Source organism: Falco peregrinus, chromosome 2 (genome assembly GCF_023634155.1).
Source record: "Falco peregrinus isolate bFalPer1 chromosome 2, bFalPer1.pri, whole genome shotgun sequence".
Classification (NCBI taxonomy): Eukaryota; Metazoa; Chordata; class Aves; order Falconiformes; family Falconidae; genus Falco; species Falco peregrinus.
The window spans coordinates 88,168,165-88,193,768 of record NC_073722.1 but is presented as its reverse complement, the minus strand read 5'-3'; the positions used below and the strand labels follow the sequence as shown (position 1 = coordinate 88,193,768).

General features: G+C 37.8%; 2 protein-coding genes across 3 annotated transcripts in view; one reads left to right on the top strand and one right to left on the bottom strand.

Annotated features, from left to right (window-relative positions):
- The window catches only part of PI4KA (phosphatidylinositol 4-kinase alpha), a 63,194-nt gene that overhangs the window by 22,259 nt on the left and 15,331 nt on the right, over positions 1–25,604 (top strand). For both annotated transcript variants that reach the window (XM_055797183.1, XM_055797182.1), the window contains exons 20-39: positions 11,928–12,036; positions 12,564–12,700; positions 13,636–13,769; positions 14,789–14,871; positions 15,135–15,205; positions 15,290–15,414; positions 15,881–15,962; positions 16,638–16,721; positions 17,075–17,164; positions 18,347–18,466; positions 20,078–20,170; positions 20,523–20,679; positions 20,953–21,080; positions 22,173–22,331; positions 22,593–22,744; positions 23,254–23,361; positions 24,087–24,214; positions 24,295–24,414; positions 25,055–25,134; positions 25,286–25,479. In XM_055797183.1, coding sequence (XP_055653158.1) covers positions 11,928–12,036; positions 12,564–12,700; positions 13,636–13,769; positions 14,789–14,871; positions 15,135–15,205; positions 15,290–15,414; positions 15,881–15,962; positions 16,638–16,721; positions 17,075–17,164; positions 18,347–18,466; positions 20,078–20,170; positions 20,523–20,679; positions 20,953–21,080; positions 22,173–22,331; positions 22,593–22,744; positions 23,254–23,361; positions 24,087–24,214; positions 24,295–24,414; positions 25,055–25,134; positions 25,286–25,479 — 2,354 coding nt within the window. The remainder of the gene's footprint in view (positions 1–11,927; positions 12,037–12,563; positions 12,701–13,635; positions 13,770–14,788; positions 14,872–15,134; positions 15,206–15,289; positions 15,415–15,880; positions 15,963–16,637; positions 16,722–17,074; positions 17,165–18,346; positions 18,467–20,077; positions 20,171–20,522; positions 20,680–20,952; positions 21,081–22,172; positions 22,332–22,592; positions 22,745–23,253; positions 23,362–24,086; positions 24,215–24,294; positions 24,415–25,054; positions 25,135–25,285; positions 25,480–25,604) is intronic.
- On the bottom strand, positions 1,520–10,559 carry SERPIND1 (serpin family D member 1). Its single transcript, XM_005233271.4, has 5 exons — positions 10,435–10,559; positions 7,541–8,412; positions 3,525–3,798; positions 2,421–2,565; positions 1,520–2,018 (listed from the first exon to the last, which is right to left on the bottom strand). The coding sequence occupies exons 2-5, from the start codon at positions 8,394–8,396 to the stop codon at positions 1,827–1,829; spliced, it is 1,467 nt and encodes a 488-aa protein (XP_005233328.2). The 5' UTR covers positions 8,397–8,412; positions 10,435–10,559; the 3' UTR covers positions 1,520–1,826.

The following is a 25,604-nucleotide window of genomic DNA, read 5'->3' as shown; positions in this document are numbered from 1 at the left end:
CTACGTTTTTCTTAACCAATGTGACCTTTAAATGGAGTCACATAGTGCCAGAATCTGAAGCAAGAGTTAATGGTTACATTATGGTTGTTGAAGCAAATATTTGACTTTCTTGCACAATGTATGAAGATCATGAGTTTTGAGCAGTAGCTGATTTGCTTTTCTGCTCGACCTCTTTCCCTTGAATAATTTCTGTTACTTAGGTCTCAAAACCCCCTTATTTCAGATGCTCCAGCTCATTTAATCATTGATAATATACAGCATGCATATTTAATATTGTGCATATGCTTTTCTTTTTGCATATAGAAAAAACAATAAAATGCATATATGAACATTAATGATTTCTGTTGTGAGCCTTCAATGCTGAAAATTGTCCCCCACACGGTGGGCTTACAAGCACACACAATGTGAGACAGGGATAAAGAGAACCATCTGAGCTTCTTATTCACTATCAGCTTTTCATCACCCTTCATCTTATGCTGGCTGATAATTCACTGGCTGTCATGTTGAAATGCATTGTGTATGTGGCAAATAATTGTAGTAGATGCAAAATTACAAATGGCAGTATTTAAAAGTAAAATAAAATCAGTAAGTTAATATTGGAAAACACCTTTCTAAGAGAATTCCTAATCCTTAAGATAACTGTTGGTTTATACCTTAATTTGTGTATTTTTGCTAATATAAGACAAATTTATAATATAAGTAGATTTAGATAGATACAATATTTGATACTGCAAATAATAAAAATACTGTCACTGGATTGTGAGGCATGCTTTTTTAAAAGGTACAATGCAAAGGAAGGTATGCAAAGGTGAGTATGTTCATTGGCTTTGATAACTTGAATGTAAGGTGCAACTCTGTTCCTTGTACTGGGTAGGTAGTAATATGTTACAGAGCTCAGGTGAATTTTTGCTTTTTCAGATGTGAAACAGGCTTTGTACGGCATTCATGTTATTACCATAATGATTCAGAAAGTTTACAATCTTAAGTTTTAAGACTTGAAAGATTTTGTCCATTGAATCAAATATGGAGAGTGTATTTGTGTTCTTAACCAATGTGATTGCTGTAGTTTTGTAGAGAGGATTAGGTGATACTTAGCTGGTGAAAAGAGCGTTTTGCTAGCTGCTTTCACTATAAAAAGTATTCTAAGGATGTTTATAGAATTTACCTGTTTGGCCTAATTCTGATACTGCTTGTACCAATGAAAATCGCAGAACTGTATTGAAAAGGATACAACTTAGGTTGGGGAAAAGTAGTAGATCCCTTAAATATTTCATTCCTCCAAGACATTTTTATCTTCTGTTATTCAGTGCGCTGGTCCATAAGGTTCATTGTGTGTATCAGTCTACTAAATTGTGCAAGCAAAAAACTCTTAATGTAGACACCTACTCTTTTTTCACTTTAGATTATGTAAAACACCCAAGGGAGGCTTAGGTTTCTAAGGCTGGTCAGGTGTTCAGGTTTTCCTTATTCCTATTCTAAAAAGTTGTCCTGGCACAAATTTAGAGCTAAACTTCAAGAATCCAGATAGTCTAAATATTTTATTGATTACATTTTATACGTAGAACACAAAGGGTAAGTTACTTTGTGATTTATTTTTTTAATACACTTGTATCGATACATGGCACTAACCATTTTAAATTGCAGTCAAATTATCTACTGCTATGAGTCCATTCATGTGAAACTACCTGTAGATAATATCATTTCTTTTGATACCAGTGGCTTTTATATTGGCTAATATGACAATAAAATTCTCTTTGTGATACTGGTATATTAACGTGTGATTATACAGCCCATGTATAACAGTATGTTGGAGGTCGTCTCTGCTCTTAAGATTTGGCTGGGTTGACAACTCTGCCCATGAACAGAAGGCAGCTGGTACGATGTTCATAGATCAGAAACAAAAAGGGGCGGTCAACAATAAAGCGAATCTGAGTAGAAAGAGGCATGAACCCGACATTGGTTATTGCTCCAGCCTCTGTACCTTCCTCATTCACAGTTATTGTGCCTTGATGATTGAACTGTTTAAACAAACAAAAAAAGGAAAACAAACAAAAAAGAAGTTTAGGATTTTGGAAGTATATTCAAATTATGTACTTACAGCCTTTCCCCTGCCCCGTGTTCTGCACGTGGTTCTGTTGTGACAGTTTTGCCGATAGCTCCTGTGCAGCAATAATCGTTTGGTTGCTGTTCCTGACTGACCACAACACTGTTGGTGCCTTTGACATCTGATTAAACATGTCCCTCACTAGATGAATAGACTTAAGACATGCAGAGAAACCCAAACCCCTCCTGTGTCCTCCAGGAAAGATGAGAAAAAAATATTCTTTTAGCTTACTGTGAATTGTTTTTACTGTGTTGCCATGTTTTCAGGTGATACAGTTTAATCAGAAAGGAAATGAAAAGAGAACAGGTATAAATACCTTGTCAATGGTGACTTTCTCATCCGATATACCAGAGTAGTCGCCTTTTTCATTGAACAGTTCTTCTATTCCCATGGATCTCAGATAACCGATCAGGTTGTAACTCTTCTCCAGCTTAAATTTAGGCAGAACCACTTCTCTTGTTCTGGTAAGAATAAAAACAAAAATTCAAATCATCGAGGAGGTAAATATTTGCATGACTCCTTTGCTTTGCATACCTGTCGTGATTTGGTTTTTTTGCTGTTTTCAGCAAGCAGTACACAGAAGTATATGGGAGTGGTTATTGTACTTTCAAAACTTGGGCATCATTATTTTTAAGCTATGTTTTAAAAAACTAATTCTCCTCCCAAAACTGTTAGTTTGTCAATTTAATATTTCACTTATGATTATTTACATTTTTTTATATGTATGAAATCCATGGCTTTGAGCAGTTCAGCACATGGTTGGATATGCTTGTAATAGTTGAACTGAGATTTTCTGGAGTACTACTAGATTGGAGATTGGTCACTTACTGTATACAATAGAAATAGGCCGGCTTCCTGAAGAGCATGTCAAATTAGCTCTTCATATCTTTTTTTTCTGAATCAAGTCTGAAGACTACCTAGTCTCTCATCTTGCACAAAAGAGGCTACATAATTTTTTCGCTTCTGTAATTGTGATGTCCATTGTTGGTTACTGAGTGTGTGCCTTCACACAACAGCTATGTTGAAATGCATAGTGCTGTAATGACATAGGGTGCTTTCCGTATGATTGAGATCATTCTGCACAAATAAGCTGTTATTATCATACGCCTAGTTTTTTCCTCATTGTAAGCTTTATCAATAAGCACTTCTTTACATCTACAACATTAAATATGTAATAGAGAGAATTTTGGAAGTCAATTAGAATTTTCCACTTCAGTTATCCTTGATTTCTTGATGGCATTTAAATTTTGAGAGATCATCGGTGCTGATTTTTACGTCAATAAATCCATCCTTTTGGGGTTCTTGTTGAGGTTTAATGGTTTTAATCAAAATGTTAGCTTCTGTGCTCTTTACTTACCCTTGTCAATCTCATAAAGGAAATGCATTAAGAGTTTAACAAGATGTACTTTTCAGCAGATACCTGTTTGTCATGCTCTTCTGCCATTTTTCCACCACTTGAGGTGTTATCTGCTTTTCTAGGGCTTTCATGCCAGAGAGTTTGTGTGGAAGTACAATCAGCATGCTGATGTTCCCCACAAATGGGAGCTGGATCACGCTGCAGTCTAGCTCGGGGTCTGCAGCAGCGAGGAAGTTCCCTTTAGTCTGCATCATAGGGACCTTTATTGTTTGCTTCTCATTCAGACGGAAACTTCTCTTTGTAGTCATTTCCACTGGAAACTTATTCTCCCAAGTTCCTGTTAATACAATGCAGAAAACACATAAACCCCCACCAAGATTCTTGTTTAATTAAATCTTCCCAGATTAACAGTTTAGATTGAGCTTTAATTCATGTGAATTGAGAATTACTGTAGGAATGTTGGTTTCGGTTAAGCCTGAATGAGAAGACAGGTTTTGAAGTGACATTGAAATTTCTGGCTTTCTAAATTTTAACTAACATTTCTCTGATTGGAGTGTTCTGAATTACAAAAGCAGGTAGCACAAACTGGAGATCTGAAAGAGGCTGGTGTGTACTTTTTTCCTGCAAGGAACCTAGAAATTACAAAGTTTAAACAGATACAAAATACTTGACAGTGTTTGCACCTAGCAGAACAACTGACACAGCTGTATTTTCTGAGAGAGCTTGATACTGAAACCAGTGCTGAAGCAGTCTGTTGCAAGCATGTTATTGGTACATCAAGCTAAGTAATGTCTGGTTTAGTTCTGCGTAAAGTTATAAAAGATGTTATGCTGAAGGCATTACCTTGACTTAGTCCATTCAAGCCAATTAACTTTCTGTCTTAACACAACCTGAAGAGTTTGAATGTTGACTGCGTTAATTGTATGACCCAGTCTAATGTGATTTCGGCATGTCTGTGGGAGCCTGTCATCTGACGGGTTGATGCCCGAATAATGCAATTTAACATACTTTGCAGGCCAGGAAGCTTTCCCATCAGGGTTTGAATTTTTCTATGTGAAGATTCTTTGGGTACCCCAAGTATTTACTGACTGTGTAAAAGAAGGTGCTTTTCTTAAAGCAGTGTTCCTATTAATCTCTTTTCAGAACCACAGCTCTGGAAAAAACATTTCTTTCTTCATGGGCAGACAAAGCTAGAATTTCATAGTGGAATTAGGGTTGTTGGTATTTCCTGTTAATACTCTGGATTTTAGGTCAGCATTGGCAAGAAAGTAAATGGGGAATGTGGCTGTGACTGTGTATAGACTACAAATCTAAACTTAATCAATAACCATTTTCTAAAAGGTTGCAAGTGATTCTGAGATCCTTAATCTGACTTGCAAATTAACTGTAAGTCCAACTTTCAGCCTAATAGTTTCTTTGTAATGGGTCCCAGGCTGATGGGGAGCAGTTTGAGAAGTGGTCAGACTATAGTTAATACTCTGAAGGGAATGGGATATAAAATGGTTTATGCTATTCCCAAACAAATTGTCTCACTTCTCAGGAGAACCCAACATCTGGCTGTTCTTCAGGGAGCAGAATTCACAGGTGTGGGACTCTTTAACTAGCTAACGACATGAAGCTGCTGTGGGCCAGGGGAGCTTCAGCAGCACTGTCACCACCTGAGGAATGGGAGACACTTAATGGTTTTTCCTAGTAAAAGAGGAGCTGGGGAACTTTATTCTTCGGGTTCATTTTTCCAAATGTGTTTGTCTTGGGGTAAAATGTTGTTCTCCAGCAGGAGGCATGTGTTCTTCTGGGGTCAGCTAAAACCGGTTGGGACTTTGACTTGTGACTTCCCATTTTGAATCTTCCACCAGGATGTCTTTGGGATCAGTCTGTGGTGACAGATGTTGTCTCCACAGATTGACTTCTGCCTTGCATTCATGACTAGAATCTCAGAAAAGTAATTTTAGACCTGTCAAAATTTCAGTTGCCAAAAGCTGCTGTGATCTACTGTGGCTAAAATAACCAGCTCCTACATGATAGGGGGCTCATAAATGATTGTTCAGACCTCTGCAGACTGGTGGGTAGATCTCAATTAGAGGTAGACTGGGCACCTATAGAAGATAAAACTTGCTTTTTATCTAAGTGAATAGTTCCTAATAGTTTCTTGATGGTATTTAATATAAAAGGAGCTTGAGATTTCGGTGTTTGGCAAGTATGCCATTACTCAGTATTGCTTGTACTGTGCATCTCTCTATATCTGAGAACACTCATAGGTTTCTTAGATCTAAGGGCTTAACAGAGCTTGTCTGCAGTGGTACAAACAGCATAAATATTGTAAATGGAAAGATGTAGACAAAAATTAGCATGTCTAGGACTAGTGGGGAAGCTAGGAAACTCAGGAGCAGAACTTGCTTTTAAAAAGTTTGGTTCCACTCAAAATAGAGTTACCAGGAGACTATCAACGTAAAACAGAAGAATGGGAGACAGCAATATAGAACTGATCTTTCTCGTTTTGAGGGTTAGAAATTGCAGCCTTCAGCAGACAACACCAAGGCAGTTTGGACAAACAGGACTCCATGGGCAGAAGAAAAAGCCAAAAATCTTTTTGATCTTGGTGACTCAATAGTTCCAATATTAAAGCTATTTATTTTTTGGTGGTGTTTTTGTTACTTTGAGATGGTACAAGTATTTAATAATTGTAGAGTAGAACAAAATGGTATTTTAAGCTTGACTGAATTGTGAAACATTATGTATCTGTTTCACTTTGCCTAATCCTTTTCTTAGGATGGTCTAATGGAGAGTAAAACCATGTATTTAATATGATATGATGTGATCATCAGAGATGTACTTAAGGATACAAATAAGTCCCTTTTCAATGGTATTTCAGAACAAGGGATTATTTGGATGTTATGCTAATGACTGCTTCAGATCTTTTAAAGGTACAAGTGGCATTATTCAAGGAAGTAATGCCTTGCAGGTGAATGGGGAAAGGTATGTTTCATAACCTTACAGGAATGGTGTTCCTGTAATCAAATGCTGAGAAGGCAGGCATAGAAGAGCCTTTGAGCATTTGTTTCCTGAAAGCAGGGATATAATTGGGAAAAGAAACTGCTTTATAAGTTATGGAGTGTGTTGTATTTTCTTTTCTGCTAATCTGTCTTTCCTCACCAGTGTTTGAAGTCGCCTTCATCTGATTTTGATCTCAGTCAGTCAGTAACATTTCCTTTTCTTCCTCAGTTCTTCTTTCATTGGCACTTCCCACCTCTTGCTCATTTAATACTAATTTAATTTTAAAAGTTTGTTGAAAAATTAACAAAACTTTCAACCTGAGGAAGATAACTGCTGTTGAAAACCTCTCTACAGACTCTTAGTTTAAATGTAAAGACATTGAAAACAAGAATTTATAGTAAGTATATATTGTACAGTCTTTAGCTCAAGCCTCTAACTCTTCAGCCTGTAGTGATACATGTGGGAGCCTGTATCAGCAGACAGTTCATGAATGTGTGTGTTGTTGGTTGTAGAAGAATACTGTTTTGGTTATTCTCTTCAGTCCCCTGTATAGGCTTGTTGACAAGGATCATGCTCTGTTCATATAAAATAAATACATACTTCAAGCTGGAATTCTTTATAGTCACTCCTGTGAATCCTGAATACTTCAGAAATGTTAAGTGTTATAATTGAAATAAACCTGTACCATTAATGAAGTCAGTAACTTGAAGCAAGACTGAATGTGATTATTAACTTGGACATGAGTTAATACCTCTCTATCTGAGACTCCTACAAAGCTTATGCTTTCTGAGGGTATTCTGCATTTATATGTTGTTTTGTAGTCTCACTTTTAGACTGTAAGGCTTTGGGTGTAATAAGAATTTGCTGTATTTTTACAATACCCACTAGCTTCGGGGCATGACTGGAAAATCAGTGTGCTACAGAAACACACAAAAATGGGCTAATAGAGATTCTTAATGAGGGAGTTGATAGGTGGTTTTGAAGTGTAGGCTAGATTTAAGTTCCATCTGGGATTTCTAATGAAGTATGCAGTGAGTTGCAAACTGAGAAAACACATTGCTAAGATCGAACCAACAGATTCTTACCTTTAAAGTAAAGACAGTTAAGAATCATCATCAGCGTTGTAGGGTTTACATTCACAAGAGCTTCCTTTATTAATCCTTTGGTCAGCTTCAAGATGCGTTCATTTGTTGTAGTTATGAAGTCAGGATCTGAAAAATCAGCTGGTTGGGCATCGGCAAAGTAGTATGTTTTCATATTGTTTCTGAAATCATTCAGAATAGAAAAGTCCTTCTGAATGTAAAGATCATTCACAGACCTCAGTGTATAACCAAAATTGCGCCTGAAGAGCCGATGAGTGAGTTTGCGGAAGAGATTATGAACAGTCATCAGCTCATATTTGGTGCTGGCATTAATGAATTCTTGAAAGCCAAGAACAGATAATACTTCCTGCTGAGTTTGACCCTTGAGACCCAGAGAAATCATAGCCATTGCAGTGGAAATACCAACAGGAGCCATGAGAATATTATCTGAAGAGTTGGCCTTGTCTGCCACACTGCGGTAAAGGTTGAAGCCAAAGTTTGCATTGAGGATATTGAGGCGCTGGATTCTGGTTTTGCCTTGGAATAGTTCAAGAATATTTCCTTGCTGAACTTCAGAAACCATGTATGGGCCAGCATCAATAATGTCGCTGTAGTCATCTTCGCCCAAAATCTTGTCAAGATCTAGATAGTCCTCTTCCTCCTCCTCTTCAGGAATCAAGTCGTTAGTGATCGTGTTTTCTCTGTGGAACTCAGGTGGTAAGTTTGGCATATCATAGGTCCCGTTTTCATGTGCGTGCGCATCTTTAAGGCTTTCAAAATGCTCAGTGAAGTCCTTGACTCCACAAAATGCGGAGGTTATGATGAGAGCAAGGGCAAGCAAACAAAACAAGAACTTCATACTGACAGGTCAAAACCTGGAAGACAATGTAACACAGAGTTGAGTGTGTAATTGAATTTGTTATCTATTCCTTAGGTCCAGTCTGTCACAGCAGAAGGTCTATAGTTACCATATTTGACAGCTTTTTTTTTTTTGGTGCAACACAGCTTAATTAGATGGATAAATCTGTTTTACTGGTAATTGGTTTTGCTTACATAATGCCTCCAAGCCTCCCAAAAAATTGGTTGCCTTCCTCCCATGCAAGTGGTCATTACTGGTGTATTTCAGCAGCTACAGAATCATTACCTAAAATGTGTGGGACACTATAAATTTGTAACACTTAAAATGTGTGCTAACTGTGTTACTGGTGCATGCTAAAAATATGATGTGAAGTTAGTCTGAGGATTTGAGCTGGGTAGAAGGAGGGACTAGGCATCCACTACATGAGCATACCAGAAAGCTGAGATGTGCTGAAGAATTTGAAAAACAGACATCCTGTATGTAGCTACAGCAAAAATAGGAGTTTTATGGGAGTTTTTTTGGGAAAGCAAGGTTGAAATTTAGTGGAATAAAGGAGATCTAGGGATATAGCAACAAACCTGAAGATGTGTATTTGCACCAAGTAATGGTACTGGTATTGCACTGTGGGAAGTGTCGGGCATAAATGTATGTCCTAATCTGATTGTGACCTTACTCGATGTCTGTGCATGCTTTCTGCAGCTGTGTATCCTCATCTGCCGCTTCCGTGAAGGATTGGCTTGATGCTGCTTTTTGTTTAGTTATCTTTTGTTTCAGTTTGCTTTCGTGTAGCACTGCACAACAGGTAGTACTCTGTTTCCTTCATGATGCAAATTCTTTGTAAGTTCCTGTTCCGACCTTTGTTTCTCCAGACTTAATGTTATCCTGATGCTAGATTTCTAACCTCACCTGTTTTAATTGAAAATATATTTAAGTAGAACCTGCATTTTTCTAAAAGGCAGCTTTATATCTTCTTGATCTACTGAGTATTGGACTATTGCAATTTTAAAATATTTTTAAAATCAAGAACTATCTTAGGTATGTATTGTTTGAAGAGAATCCATTGGTCTTACTCAGCTGTAAAACACTGTATCAAGAAGTGGGTCTGAAAGACTTTTCACCATAATATCAGATTGCAGTAATTACAGTGATCTTAAAAAAGATAGGAGAAAGTGTAATTCCTTCCCTTGACAGTGAAAGAAAGACCAGAATATAAATGTTCAGTAATTCTGTACCAAGTGAAACTGTAATGTAGGTGTCTGAATGCCAGGGTCTTGTTTTTTGCTCAGACTTATTTAGAAAGTAATTTGCTGACATTATAAAGTCAATTTATGTTGATAATCACCTTTTTACTCAAAAAAGTACTATTTACAGTATTATCTGGTAGAAAACACTGAATACAGTTAAAACAAAAATCTTACTAAGATATATATTAAAATGCTTTTTAAATGAGCAAATAGTCCAAAGAGCTGTTCTGTAGAAGTAAAATATATAGGTATACATACCTGTATTATCAGCGAATAAAACCAGTGCTTGGCTTGAAGGAAAGTATTTTCAAACATGTTGTAGCAGGACTGAGGTAACTGAGCTAACAGTTTAATTTTTGAAAAACTCCCCCCAAACTAATTTGCCTGAAATCCTAAAACCATTTAAGGTGACTATTTCACTTAAAAAATTGTGGTGTTTTGCAACAATGATGGATCCACAGAAGATGCTTTTTAAATGGTTTTACACTGTGACTGGACAACATGAGTCAGTCTTTTTCTTAGTGTTTCTTCATAAATTCATTACTTTTTTCCCCGCCCCGAGGAGTCAGGCCCTTATGGCTGAGATACTCTGTCCAGTAACCACTGATAAACGTTTTCTGCTTCTGGCATAGAAGAATTTGCTGTCTGTAGTTCCCAACTTTACATTCTCATCTTCACTAAAGTTCAATTATTGCTCAGCTGCATTTACACAGGCAAAACATTCCCTCCCTCTGCAACATATATGTCTTTGGTCAGATCTACCTAAAATAACAGAAGATGTAAATGAAGCTTACCTTTAAGCCACTGTACAGAAAGGATGTGTTGAACAGCCCAAGTAAGAGGAATGGCGGGGTTTAAATCTGAACTTTGACGCTAGTTTTTTGTGTATCTCCCAAAGTAAACATTCTCTAAACCAAACACTGCTAAACTTACTTCGTCAGCCAAAATCCCTCCCTTGCCTAGTGATCTCTGCTGAATTGTATGTTGTTTGTTGAACTACTTTTATGGCTTCGCAGGTACTTGTTCACTTTTGAGGAGGATCTTTGAAAAAAAAATCGGGTGTATGTAAAGTTTCAAAGTCAAGCATGCACATAAACTTGACTGTTAATGACTAGTGAAAGCCATGTCACTGATACTTTGTGCTAAAATGGGGGGCATTTGTACTGCAAATATGGTTGAGGCCTCGGTGCTTGTGATGGTTGGTCTGCTTCAGTCCGTGTTATGTTGGTGCAAACATGTGTTGCACAAGCAACTTTTTACTGTAGTTCCATTCCCCAGCTTAAACTGATTAGTTTTACTATAATCGAGGGATTTTCTTCATGTTTTTCTTTTTTAAATGAACAGCCTCCCTCATGATTTGCAAATATATCCAAAGTTGGCTTTATATAAGGTTTCACTGAAATACTGCTGGCTTTCATACCTCAAGGGAATTACTGTGCAGTTAAAGAAAATGTCAAATTGGATTAGAATCTAACATTTTCTTAATAAAGTTTACAGTAATAATATATAGTCATACTGAATAAAGCTTGCAGTTTAATGGGCCGTTTCCTTCATATTTTAAATACTGCCTGTGCTTCTAACGCTTTTTAGAATAACACACTATGATCTTTGTTACATAAATATATGTAAAATTGCATATCATGTTGGCTGGGAGGATAAACTGTGCTCCTCCAGTGGTAGCAGCTGTTTGTGCAAATAGTATCAGAGAATTTTAATAAATGTGTTGAAAATAATGCTCTTTTGCTTGCTTGTTTAGATAGTGAATTCTCCAGAACTGATGTCACTGTGTGCGTGGGTGCAAACAATGAAAGATCCCCAATTGGTGCCTCAATGTATTTCCACAAAGCCAATAAACAATAGCAACCAGAAGTATGTTTGACTAATATTTATTTAGTTTTGAGTTCCTTTGCACTGAAGCAAAGCTGCATGGCATTGTCTTCAACACTATTTAAAGGACCATGTAGTTTCTTCTCTCTGTAGTTGATAGTATACTAATACTATGTGTTCTCTTCAGAGGTTACTGTATCAGCATGGTATTATTCCTGTGTAAAACAAAAGAAGTTCTTATTTCAGGCATCTCAAAAGTTAGCATTTCAGATACTCTAACAAGATCTAATTTTCTTCAATATATATAACAATAGCAATATAATACTAGTTTTCACAGATGACAAAGAACATTACCTTCATAAATCATAGTAAAGAAGGTACATGAATTGATTCCTTAGCATGAAATTAAGTTGTTATAACTCCCATGATTTTCTGATGTTAACTTTTATTTCTTTGGTAGCTCACTAGGCGCTTGCCACCTATCAAGGAGGCCAAGCCCAGGTTGCAAAAGCTGTTCCGTGACTTCTGGTTGTATTCAGTGCTGATGGGATTTGCTGTGGAAGGATCAGGTAGTGTAAATGATAAGAGAACAATGTTGCTGCTCACATTTAAACTCTTGATGAATGTAAATGTAACTGTATGCAAACCATTCACAGCAGGCTGAAGAAAAATTACAGGCATAAAGACACTACAAAGCAAAGAGCTTACATGACAGTTCTCTGGTAGGATTTCTTTACATCTTTGCAGTTTTGCTATGAGATTCAGCCCAGTACAGGTTGTACTTAATTTTTTTTTATAAGTTAATAACCTTAGTTAACTATGAGTTTTGATAGTTAAGTTCCTGAAATGGAAGAGCAGACACATGGGGTACAATGTTAATCAAGTAGGAACTTCTTATCCAGTGAGAAACTTCACTTGGAATTACCTACATGTGTGTGTTTGGAACATGGATCGCTTGTATGGAGGTTTTGTGCTTAAGTACATGAGAAACTGGCCCTAGGAAGCAGCACAAGTCTTGGTAATGTTGATTAGCTTTATGAATTTTCGTCTTGTTTCCTCTCCCCACCCTGCCTTCCTCTTTATACTTGTGTTCCAGGTCTTTGGCCAGAAGAATGGTATGAAGGTGTATGTGAAATTGCCACCAAGTCTCCATTACTCACGTTTCCCAGCAAAGAACCACTTCGATCTGTTCTTCAGTACAATTCTGCCATGAAGAATGATACTGTAACTTCTGTAAGAATTAATTTCTTCTATTAGACCCTTCCATAAGGTCTGTCAGTGTTAAATGATACAATAACCATGATATATTGAAATAGCACAGTTTCTCCAGCCTGCCACCTATTAGTGAAAACCAGCTTGTGTACACTGCTCTTATGACGGCAGTGTACATAAATGGCTTGGGTTTAGTTTTATTGAGTATTAATACCAACATTTAGGATGGTAACTACAGTATTTTGATAAGGTGTAGAAAACTAGTCTTTGTGGAGGTGGAAGCCTTCTAATACTTTTTCATTTATTTTGTATCAGGCAGACAAAACTCACACTTTAAAAAAAATAAGCAAACTTTGGAAGGAAACAACACATTTAGTCTTTCAAAGAAATGTTAAGTGAGCTTTTTCCCTTTTTATCCTCTGGTTTGGTACTGGTATACTTCTCTCTCCGTAGTGTTTGCAGGATAGATTTTACCTGAGGACTAACTGCGGTAGCAGTGTAAAGTGTATTGAAGAGTTGGCAATTTACGAAATATCTTTGTCTGGCTCCCAAATAATACAGAAATGTGTATTGTGCCAGGATAGTTAGTTCTGTGCCATCAAAGAATGGCACAACAGACCCATGAAGTTTCAGAAGCCAGACAGTGTTGATGTTGATCAAACTTATATGCTTTTAGTGTAGGAATTGTATTTCCTCATTGGTATAACTGCACGGAAACTAGCAGTTATTTCAACAGAGACCTTGACTCCAGTACTTAATTCTGTTTAGTTGTGTATTTGAAGAATTGTGACTTGCTGAGTCAGAGCAGGTCGGTCTTAGTCTGCAGACAGAAGCATCCTGGCATATTGTTTATGAAGATTAAAAAGTAAACAGAGTAATAGCTGAAAACAAATGTTTTCAGAACACAAACTAATATAATACTCCCACTTCAGATAACTTCATGTATTCATCTCTAGGCTGAATTAAATGAATTGCGGAGTACCATAATAAATCTCTTGGATCCTCCTCCAGAAGTGTCAGCGTTGATCAATAAGTTGGACTTTGCCATGTCTACCTATCTCCTTTCTGTTTACCGCCTAGAGTATATGAGGTATATATACACCTTTTTCACTGATGCATTTTTTAAAAAATAAATTAAAAACCACCTATGTTCCAGTCAGAATTGCCAGACACTAAGATAAATGAGAGTGTGTATTTTGAGTCACGTTAGCTCTATTAAGATTCCAAGATTGGCAATTAATCTGTGCAAAAATGCCTTTAGGGTAGATAAAAAGGATGGTTAACATAGTAGGGCCCAAAAAAGTGTGATCTCCTCTGTATAGGTACTAATAGAAGATGGACAAAAGGGTTCTTCAAAGGAATGTTTTGCAAGTGTAATATATCCTCTGCACAGTCTTGTGCTTGCATCTCTGAAGGACAGTGTAGACACTTGCCTATTCTGTGAGATCCGTGTAATGTAGGAGCGGAGAAATCTTTTTTGTAGTGTACTTTGTTTCCCCTCAGCAGTGTGTGTTAGGTTGTACTAATTAAACATACTGAATTCACAGACTGCGCTTTTTTTTTTTAAAATTCTTCAAAACTGTATTTCTTACAGCTGTTTAAAGAAGTGTATAGCTGAAAGCTGAGCTGGAGGTCTAGCAGTGAGGAAAGTAGGAAGAAACTTCTCCATCACGTTTTTACTCTGACAGTAAACCAGAAACATCTTGGCTGTATTTTAGAAACAATCTTTTAATAAGTGATATTTCTATTGTATGCAAATTCAACAAATGCAAAACCTGTAGAAATACCAAAGATTGTACCACATTTATATGTTTGTGGTGATTGTATAAGTGCATCATCAGGTTTCCTGCTCCTGAGGTGTGAAAGTTAGTCTCTCAGTGACAAACCAGCATTTTATGGTCTCAGTCCTGTTAATTGAATGTAGAAACAAATAGCAGTATCACACTTGCTGGAGACTTAAAATTGCCATGAAATGAACAGTGACTGTATGTTGTGTGCTGTGGTGTTAAAGTACATAGTTTTATGTTTAACATCTTTAAAAGAAAAGGAAAAAGAAAAAAACAAAACTAAACCAAAACAACCAAACCCACAGAGCTCTTATTTTCCTAGGGTGTTACGTTCAACCGACCAAGATCGTTTCCAAGTCATGTTTTGCTATTTTGAGGATAAAGCAATTCAGAAAGACAAATCTGGTAAGATTACCTGTCTCGGTTGTCTTGCAACTTGACATACTAGGAAGTTATTTCCAGGCATGCAAAACTAAAAGAAATCAAGCAACTATATGACAAAATGAATCATGTTCACTAGATTGCTATCGCTTTGTTCTTGCACTGCTTTTGTTGTGAAACAGCTTGGTTCAGTGTTGGCCGAGTAAACATAAACACTTTGTTAAGCATGATTTATAAAACAAATGTAATTCTGATAATCAAATCTGCCACTTCTCTCAATTCCTCAGGCATGATGCAGTGTGTGATAGCTGTTGCTGATAAGGTGTTTGAAGCTTTCCTGACAATGATGGCTGATAAGGTAGGTTACATGGAAACTAAAATTTTGAATTTGTATAATTGTTCTGAATTTGAGCTTCATACTTCTCTTTGGCATGCTTTTTAGCCTAAAACTAAGGAGAATGAAGAAGAGTTGGAGAGGCATGCTCAGTTCTTGCTGGTAAATTTTAACCACATTCACAAGAGGATCAGAAGAGTTGCAGACAAATACTTATCTGGTCTGGTAGACAAGTGAGTATAGATTTCATCTTCCTGCTCTCTTTTCACATTGGCTGTTTAGTGATTGCTTATGCAGTTGATGACAACAATCAAGTGGATTTCTTGGCTGGTACATCTGCTGAAACATCTCCTTCAAAATTAACATTCAATAGTATTTTTACCCTGGGCCCTGAAACCCCTGCTTAACGTGTCTGTGTCTGCTTAGTATTCCCATGGATGGAGCAAAGCAAAGTGTGCATGAAATAAATGCATTCTCAACTCCTATGAAATAGCTCTAGTTAGCTTACTTTCTGAAAGCTTTTGATGCTGTATTGAGCTAGGCTGTTGTGAGCCATGGCCAGCTTTGTAACTTCTGTTGAGTATGAGCTTACCAGGTGATCTATGTAACTAGCTCTTGGAGCAGCTCAGTTTTTTGATAAAATAATTTCCTTTCATAGCTGTCCATCATTGTTGGTTTCTGAATCCTGTCTTGCTCTAGGTTTCCTCACTTGTTATGGAGTGGAACTGTGCTGAAGACTATGCTAGATATTCTGCAGACACTGTCACTGTCTCTTAGTGCAGTAAGTTCCTTTTTCTTTCATAGAACTGAATTGTCTGGCTTTGGTTTGCATTTATTTGATACTTATTTATGAGTTCTTACTTTGGTTTTGCTTTTATCACTAGAGAATGATAAAATCTTTATTTTAAATTCTGTGAGGTAAGTGCATTTCCAACCCTCTTTCATAGGTAGTAAAACTAGTGCTAGAAAGTTGTTGTCGAATGTGGTTCAGAAAGTCATGTTTAGCATCAAGAACAAAACATAGGATTACCAGTTCTGGGTTGTAATTGTTGAACTGTCTCATTTGATATCAAAATTTGGTGGTGGTTTTCTGGTTTGTGTTGGTTTTATGAACTGTGGTTGTCAGATTATATTCTTTCCAGTCTCTGTATGTGTATCCATATTCCTTGAATTTATTACATATTAGTATTTTTGAAGATGGAAATGCTTTGTAGAGTTTTATTTTTGTATTAAACGTTGAAGGGAGAGCCTTGAATTTTTAAAATTATTCATACTAAAAGCCAACTGGAATACAAGCAATTTCTTCTAGAGCTATTCAAATTGACTTTGAGAGCAAATATTAGCAAAAAGGTTTGGTAAATCAGGCTTCTTGTTTGTGAAAAGTGCTACCTGTAGCATTCAGGTTAAGTGATGATGAATTTCATCTTACTGAAAGCTGATAATTGTTTTTGTGCAGGACATTCACAAGGACCAACCATACTATGACATTCCTGATGCTCCATATAGAATAACTGTCCCTGACACACATGAAGCCAGAGAGGTAGGTGGTCTTCCTTGATTTATTGAAGAACAAAATAATGCCTAATATTTTTGTATGTCTTGAGGATACATTAGTGAGCCACTCGGGTCCTTTTTTTAAGTGCTTCCCTAGGTAAGTTTTTTCTAATAGAATATGACACTTGGTATGTATGTTTTTCTGAATCTTACTATTTTACTTGAAGTGTGACAGTTGCTTGCTTATCAAGGGTACATTGATTGTTACAGAAAATCCTAACTGTATCATGTTGCTGCAACCTGTCTTACTCCATATGTAACTTACTACACCATTAAAACCAGGGCCTCTTGTTATATGCCCTATATTGTACTGATTGTATTCATGCTTTCTAATTCTAGAGTATAGTCAAGGATTTTGCTGCACGCTGTGGGATGATTCTGCAAGAAGCAATGAAATGGGCTCCTTCTGTCACAAAATCTCATCTACAGGTAATAAGCATGTGAAAACTTGATTTTTGCAGATATTCAAAATTAGAATTAAATTATGTGTTGTTTTTCAGGCTATCCAAGCATAACTTTAAATATTCTGTTGCTCTGGCATTTCCTTTAGAGCATTGTCAGAGGATAATTAGGATTTTTGATTTGGTGTGACTTTTGATGTAGTCCAAACTGAAGTATCTTGGAAATAACAGGTTTGTAAACAGTTGATCATCCTGGATTTACTTCAGAAGTCAGAATTCAGTATAATAGAATCATCTGCCTACCAAAGTCCATTTAATGCCGACATTAGCTGAAAATATCAGCTGGACTGAAGTATATGATTAGGTTGTAAGATTTGTTTATTATTTCCCTCTTGGGAGGATGTTTTTTTCTGTCTTTATGGTTGGGTGGGGTTTTTTCCTTTTTTAAATATGGAGAAACACTGCTAATATGAGACCACTGTAAACTACAGGCTTGAATTTGAGTGTGGGTGTTGTAAACACTCACATGTGGTATATTTCAGTAAAAAGCAGTCACAAGACCACAAAGAAAGATTAAGAGACTGTTTATGATCTACTAATAAAATACCTTTTATGTAAACAAAAAATCTCACTATAGTAAAATGCAGGTGTCTATTAATCCTTGGTGAGTAGCTGAAGGAGCTATGTAGTCTCGGTTAGACTAGTATTCCTTCTAGAGGTGCCTAATGTAGTCCTGATAACAGAATTTCTGGGAGGCTCACAATCTTGGGCACTGCAGATCAACCTGAAGTTTGTATTTCTTTCCCCAAAAAAAGAACCTCAAGGGATTCTACCCTCATGTGAAAGGATTCCCTTCTTCCATGGGGTCCAAAGCACTTCCTTTCGTAAGGTTCTCTTTGTAAGGTTCTTTTTGTCAAAAGGGATTTTTTCTAAAGAAGACCTCAGCCTTCGAGTATCTAGCTTGAAAACTTTATCTTTTTGCAAAATGGAGCAAGTCTTACTCTTCACATATTTGGGAGGACATTTAGAATTTCTTATTGCCAGGGGAACACTGCCTAGAAGGGATGAGTAGAGGCAGCCTGTTTGTTATCAGGTATGTGTGTAATTAAGTTTCTGGTAGTTTGTGATGCTGCAACACTTGCCTATGTGTTGCCTTGTTTTGAAAAACACAGTAGTTTCCCAACAAACTTTTTTTTTTTTTTTTTGTCAGGAGTACCTCAACAAACATCAGAACTGGGTGTCAGGTTTGTCCCAGCACACAGGACTGGCTATGGCTACGGAAAGTGTTTTGCACTTTGCTGGCTACAACAGACAGAACACTACTCTGGGCGTGAGTATTGGGCACATCCTTGTTTGTTCATTTGTGTACCTGTATAGCTATCGTGCTAAATTTATAACATTCGGTATAGCCAAGTAATACAGATTTTCTAAATCACCTTTGTTGTGGCTCTTGAACATTACTCGGAAAGATCCCTTATTTCTTTCCATCTGAAATCAAGGTATCTGCCAATCATATTCTTCTGTAAAATACTGAAAAGTAAGATGGTAACAAGTAAGAAAATAAAACCATATCTAATACTGTTTAAGAGTTTTCTGTAGATGATTTTCAGTTACTTGAAACTAGGATCTGTGTTAGGCTGAAATGAACTGTTTTCTAGAATAGTAGCGTAGGTGAGAGTTGGGTGACGCCCATTTGCTCTGTGTTTCACATAGCTACACTCAAAACATGGTTTTGCATTGAATATTTCATGTAGTTATTAACTGTAAAAAACCTGCATATTTCTTCTGATTTGTGGTTGTAATTTCTGATCTGGAGAAACACCCAGTAGAATCTGCTGCATCATCAGCCAGTGTGTTTTCTAGCAGCAGCTCTGGAACTGCCTCCTCCCCCAGCCTTAGCAGGATTTCCTTTTGGTTCTCTGTTACAGTTGTCCTTCTAGACAGTTGCTAGTTACTAAAGGTAATTAGGATAAAGAACTCCCAGGGCTCAGGAAGACAGCCATGCAGTTCTCTAAAGGGACAAACTTGATAGAATACAGACTGTTCTGGAAGAATCTAGAAGCTTTACGACTGGAAAGGAAATAAGGGAAACAACATTCTCATTTTCTTAATAAGATAACAGTATTTGTTTTTATTAGGGCCCTCCTGTGTCAACCAAGTGGCAAAAGCTGTTTCAGAAAGCTTTCAAATTGCTAGCAGTTTGGTTTGCTTTATTCCCATGGACTGGACAGTGCTAATGTGAAGGTGATCGTGTACAAATTTTATAACCAAGACACACAAAACTAGTTCTCAGAAGTTTATCCATTGTTGAGCCAAGCTAGCCATTAGCAGTACTGAAGCAAAGCATTGCAGGAGGGTTAAATTTTTGGTGGTTTTGCGGGCCTTGAATTTTAGTATTAAATCCTCAATATAAAAAATTCATTTTACAGTGTAAAGAATCATTCTTTTTTTGTTTGCTTTTGAGGAGAAACTGAGTCACGAATTCCTGAGTGCTTCTGTGAAGGGAAACAAGGATTACTAGTGCACTTCTTAAAGACAGGAAAAAAATATTCTCTCTTCTGCAGTACCATCAGTTCAGCAAGCTGTTGCATGGAGAGGGCAGAACCAAGATCAAATCTCCTCCTTTCTTCTTCCCTACCTTTACCTGTTCATGAAAAGAGAGCAGCAGTCCCAGAGCGTCTATCCTTTATATAGTTTGGTTTTGGTCTTTCGAGAAGTATATCCAATACGTATATATTTCAAACTGTGTATCCATGGAATAAATGCACATGTTACTTAATTTTTGTCAGTCCTGGTCCTGTTGCACCTAATAGTCTCAATGCTATTCTGATTATAAGCATAAGGAAAACTAAACTTAAAACATGTTTGAAAGTATAAAAAGACAAAACCACGAATGGTTGGATATGAACAGTATAAACACCTGTGTGTGGTTTGGTCACAGGCAACCCAGCTGACTGAAAGACCAACTTGTGTGAAGAAGGACTACTCCAACTTCATGGCTTCTCTTAACTTACGCAACCGCTATGCAGGAGAGGCAAGTACAGGATTTCTCATGAGTGTGGAATGTCCACGAGCTCTGGCATGGCTTTTCAGGGCATGATGCCCCTTCCAATCTGAACTATTGTATGTTTCTGTGTTATTTTAAGCACAGATTCTAAAGTTCAAATCCTTCAAGGTAAAGTATATAATTTTCTTAAGTTTTTAAACAGATAATTTTACTGTTGGTCTTGCAGAAAGTTCTTAGATTGCAGATAAAGTGAAAGATTTAGGGAAGTAGTAACAAAAGATGCCTCTATTTGTGAAGTTCCTTAACAGGCACATGACAAATAACAAATGAGATACGTAAAATACTGTTCTCTGTTGAAAAAAACCACTGTATTTTACAGGTTTCTGGAATGATTCAGTTCTCAAATGCTACAGGACGAACATCTGACCTGAACAAACTGATGGTCAAAGAGCTGAATGATGCTCTTGAATCAGGCCACACTGAATTCTACACTCAGGCCATGTTTAAGTTGACTGCACTGCTAATAAGTAGCAAAGGTAATGAAAAACAAATGGAGTTCTGCTTTCTGGCTGTGAATGCCAAGAATAATAAAAGTACAAAAAATATCTATATACAAATGCAGTATGCATCAGCTTGAAGCAGATTTGTGTTTTGAGTTTTTTCAATTAGGCTTATATTGCCGAAAAGCTTTAAGCTAGAAGCTATTTATTAGAAATTGATTATTACATACTGTGCGCACCAGTTTCGTGCTGATGTGAAAAGCAGTTATTTATTCTGTTGGAGAAATCTGAGTGAATGTTTGTTTCTAGACTGTGATCCCCAGCTCCTTCATCATCTGTGTTGGGGACCCCTGCGAATGTTCAACGAGCACGGCATGGAAACAGCAATTGCTTGCTGGGAGTGGCTGCTTGCTGCCAAGAATGGAATAGAAGTGCCGGTAGGAAGCTATTTAACAACTCTTTCTCTGCCCCTGCAAGGGGTGGAAGGGAGAAAATTTTGAGAGATTCACAGCTATTGTGAATCTGTGTCAAGTGAGGGTGTTAAATGCATTGTTAATCACTTCAGTCTGCTAGGAAGTTTCTTTTCATATATTGTTGGAAGTCGGAGCACCCTTACAAAGTAGAGTCTGGGAAACAGATCTTTCTCAGCAGCAGGAATGATACAGCAAAGGAAATCTGTTAGGATCTTAGCAGTACCATTTGTTTTGCTGCCGAGATGCCCAAGATGCTCATGAACCAGGTTCTAAACTACCAAAATTTATAGAATAGTGTTTTAAAACAAGTAGAGATCAATGTCCCTGTTCATGATTCAGGGCCTCTGGTATCTGGCATTGCACCCTTGCACAAAAAAACAGGCTTGCAAGTGTCCTAATCCTGTAACAGGCTAGACCAGCTGTATTTTGTGAGGTGGGGATGAATCTAGTGGTAATAAAGCAACTCAGCATGGTGTAGTGAGAGCCCACACAGAGTTGAGAAGCTGCCTCTGATAATTGCTCCAGTTAGTGAGTGCTAAGTGTTTCACTTGCTGGAGATAATCATCTAAATTTGCTTAGGTCATGTACATGGCACATCTTGGTTTTTAACTTTATAAGCATCAATTTCATTTTTTTTTCCCTCTTAGGATTCTGGGAAAGTTCTTTATCTTGTTGAGGCGATCAGATAAGCTCCCTTGGTTGCTGGGCCTCCTTTCTACTAGAGGATGCTGCTCCCTGGGGCAGGTTCAGCAAAAGTGAATTATGTGCCATCTTTATATTGTGCACTGCATCAGCTCTGTGTGGTCATGGGTCCAACTGTGTCCTGCAGTGCATGAGAACCTGGTGTAGGCCTGTCTCTGCTGCCCTGGGGCTGGAGGCGGTAACCTTTAGTAGAGAGGGAGAGGGGCTGGCACCAGCTGATCTAACAGTTCAGTTTCCTCAAGAAAATACAGCACTTGTCTGTTACTAGCTGAACTTCCAGGGGAGTGGTTCTTCACTTTGTAATTTAGGATGCAAAAGAAACAGTTATTAACACTGTTACCTTTCTTTTTGCAGTTCATGCGGGAAATGGCAGGAGCCTGGCAGATGACTGTGGAACAGAAAGTTGGTCTGTTTTCTGCTGAGCAGAAAGAAGCAGATCCATTAGCAGCCTCAGAAGAGAGCCAGCCAAGGCCTTGTCCACCAGAGGTGACCCCACATTACATCTGGATAGAGGTGTGTATTTCTTCTGGAATGTCCCACCTATGGTGGTGTTGCAGTGATGCTGTGATTAAGCTACTCTGCACTGCTTGTTCTCATGATTCAGGAAAGGGCTGGAGGTCATGGTGGTAGTCAATCTGCCTCAAAGCCAGGAGACGCACTCTTTCTGGATGAGCATAATAACTGAAGGGTAGAAAGGCATTTGAAACGGAAAAGACTGGGTGAGAGTTGAGATGAAAAAGGTCAAAGAAGGCATGGCATGTCTCTCTTTCTCAGTTTTTGGTGCAGAGATTTGAAATAGCCAAGTACTGCAGCTCTGACCAAATAGAGATCTTCTCCAGCCTGCTCCAGCGGTCTCTTTCGTTGAACATTGGAGGGGCCAAAGGCAGTTTGAATCGGCATGTGGCAGCAATTGGACCCCGATTTAAGTGAGTAGTTTTGGATTTTTCCTTGGGGGAAGAAATAAGTTTATAGGGAGTTGGGAGATAAGGACTAAACACTAAATGTTAAATTGTCCTTGGCTTCAAGTGGTGATGTTCCTTTAAAAGCCTGCAATGATATAGAGTCTAAGCCCTGTTTTCAAAGCAGAAATAGCTAATTTTAGCTTGAAAGTCATTTTTTGGTGCTTCAGAAAACTTCATGGGATAATTTCATACAGTGAATTGCCTGCATCATGGATCTGTCAATGTATCAGTTGGACATAATTTTTCTCAATCGTTTTCACTTTTTGTGGCTTAAAGGCTTTTACTTTTTGTGGTTCAGTAGTCACAGCTTTAGGAACAGACTGATGATAATATGAGCAGTTTGCCAAGAGCTCTGAAACAGGCACTTTCTGATAAATTGAGCAGAGTTACAGCTGTAGCTATGGTTTGGATGGTATTGCGTTGGTCTCCATTTTGGGAATGCTAAAATTTTTGTTCTCTATTTTGCTTATTAGGTTGCTGACTCTGGGGTTGTCTTTACTGCACGCTGATGTGGTTCCAAATGCAACTATTCGAAATGTTTTGAGAGAAAAGATTTATTCAACTGCCTTTGATTATTTCAGGTACCTTTTTATTTGCAACTACTCACTGAAAGTGTGTGTGTGTGATTTCCTGAACTTTCTGTCATACTTCAGAGCAGCAGCTGTCTTTCTCTTCTAGTGATTTAACTTCTTCCTTTACTTTTTCTCCCTTTTTAACAGAAACCTTTTTTTTCCTTGTGCTTTTCTCTAGTTCATAAGCCATCTCAGAGAGGCTTGGATATAATTTCCAGATTTCATCTGTCGTTTACAAAGTAGTGTCTGCAGGTGTTTCTGTTGTTTTGGGGTTTTTTTCTTATTTTGGAGTTTAGGTACCATTTTAAGCACTGAATAGATTTATAGGATCTAAAGAATTGCTGTTACAGAGTGTGTGGCTGAAATACAGTTGCACTGTTTTGATAGTACACCCACGCTGAATCTGATGATTTCAGTATTTGACATGGGCACAACAGAAAATAATATAATTTACAGGAATGTCTGAATGTGAGGAGGTCAGTCAGTCATAATAATAAATTTCAAATGAATCCAGGATGCTGACAGACTGCTGCCTTAATTTTCATTTATAATGGGTAGTTTCTACTTCTTCAGTCAGACATAATAAAGCCATGAGGGTAAAATGTAGTGATGCTTAGTCTCCATCCTTGTAGATTCTGGTCAGAATAAGAAATACGACTTGGTTAGATTTGTGGGTTGTTAGTTGTTTTCCCCTAATACGTTCAACTTCACATTATTTGTGTAATTTCTTCAAGTTGTCCCTCAAAGTTCCCTACACAAGGGGAAAAGAGGCTTCGTGAGGATATCAGTATATTGATCAAGTTTTGGACAGCGATGTTCTCAGACAAGAAGTATCTGACCGCCAGCCAACTTGTGCCACCTGGTGAGATCCTTTATGTGCTGTTTGAAAAGCCTGCTATTTCTTTGATTGGATTCTACATCAGGTCTGTGCTCTGTTGTTAGATAATCAAGACACCAGGAGCAACCTGGATATCAATGTTGGGTCTCGGCAACAGGCTACACAAGGATGGATAAACACTTACCCTCTGTCCAGTGGCATGTCAACTATATCTAAAAAATCAGGTATATTTTTGATTGTAACTAGCTCATTGCAATTAATTGCATAGTGTATTTCATATGCAGATGTTGCTTAAAGTCATTGTTTCCCTTTGACATTGGGCTCGTGTTCTTCTGGCAAGGTATTTAATTACCAGTGCCAAACTGGAGAGGGAACAGAAAAAGTCTCACTGGTAGGAGGCAGCAAGTTTTGAAATTACTTGTTTTTTTGACAGAATGTTCAATTCTGCAGTGCAGAAGGAGTAAGAATGGAGGTCAAGATGTATCGAAATCCTGTAAGGAAATTGCTTTGTGCAGACATGCTGCTAGCGCTTCTTGGGGGCAGCGGAGTGACATGAGATTGTGGGCTGTTGCTGTACAGTTATAAACTATGTGCCCTTTCTTTTCAATAGGCTGTCTTCTAAAGTGAACACAATGCTGGCTAAATTGATACCGCTGTAGCCTGTTGTACTTTGTATATTCAGAGAACAACTGCACAACGAGTAGCTGCACTGCTGACTTTGGGAAGTCACTCTGATCTAAATTTACACATGTTCTGTGATTATTCAGTTCTTATATGTTGGTGTTGCCAGTTGTGGACAGTTTGAAAGCACATTTAACGTACTGAACAAAAGCCACTGAAAACTTTTTTTATCCTTTTCTAAAGGAATGTCTAAGAAGACTAACAGAGGTACACAGCTACACAAGTACTACATGAAGCGAAGAACATTACTGCTGTCATTGCTGGTGGGTCATCAGAAGAATGGGGAAGCTGCATGAATTTCTAAGACTGTTGTTGCAGGATACATAAACTGCATGCAGTATGAGATCAGAAGTGTTGTTCTTCTTCCAGAAAACATTGCTTTTTTTTTGCTTTATTTTTTTCTGCTTTCCTCAGGCTACTGAGATTGAACGCTTAATCACATGGTACAATCCACTGTCTTCCCCTGAGCTAGAGCTGGATCAAACTGGAGAAAGCAGTGTAGCAAACTGGAGGTCCAAGTATATCGGTCTTAGTGAGAAGCAGTGGAAGGATAATGTAAATCTGGCTTGGAGCATTTCTCCTCATCTTGCTGTACAGCTGCCTACCAGGTGAGAAATTTCAAAAGAAAACTGATGGAATTCCTGCTGCCTCTAGAAGTTGAGTGAGTACTTGCACTGTAAGTACCGATGGCAGTTGCTCCTGTTTAGAGCCCCCTTGCATACTGTCACAGCTG

Bases quoted from the DNA above. Each gene is read 5' to 3' on its own strand.
- SERPIND1 (XM_005233271.4), bottom strand. From the start codon at position 8,396: ATGAAGTTCTTGTTTTGTTTGCTTGCCCTTGCTCTCATCATAACCTCC. The intron at 2,566-3,524 runs GTATCTGCTGAA...TATTCTTACCAG, and splicing joins CAGAAGAGCATGACAAACAG to AACAAGAGAAGTGGTTCTGC. The intron at 2,019-2,420 runs GTATTTATACCT...TTGTTTAAACAG, and splicing joins AGAAAGTCACCATTGACAAG to TTCAATCATCAAGGCACAAT.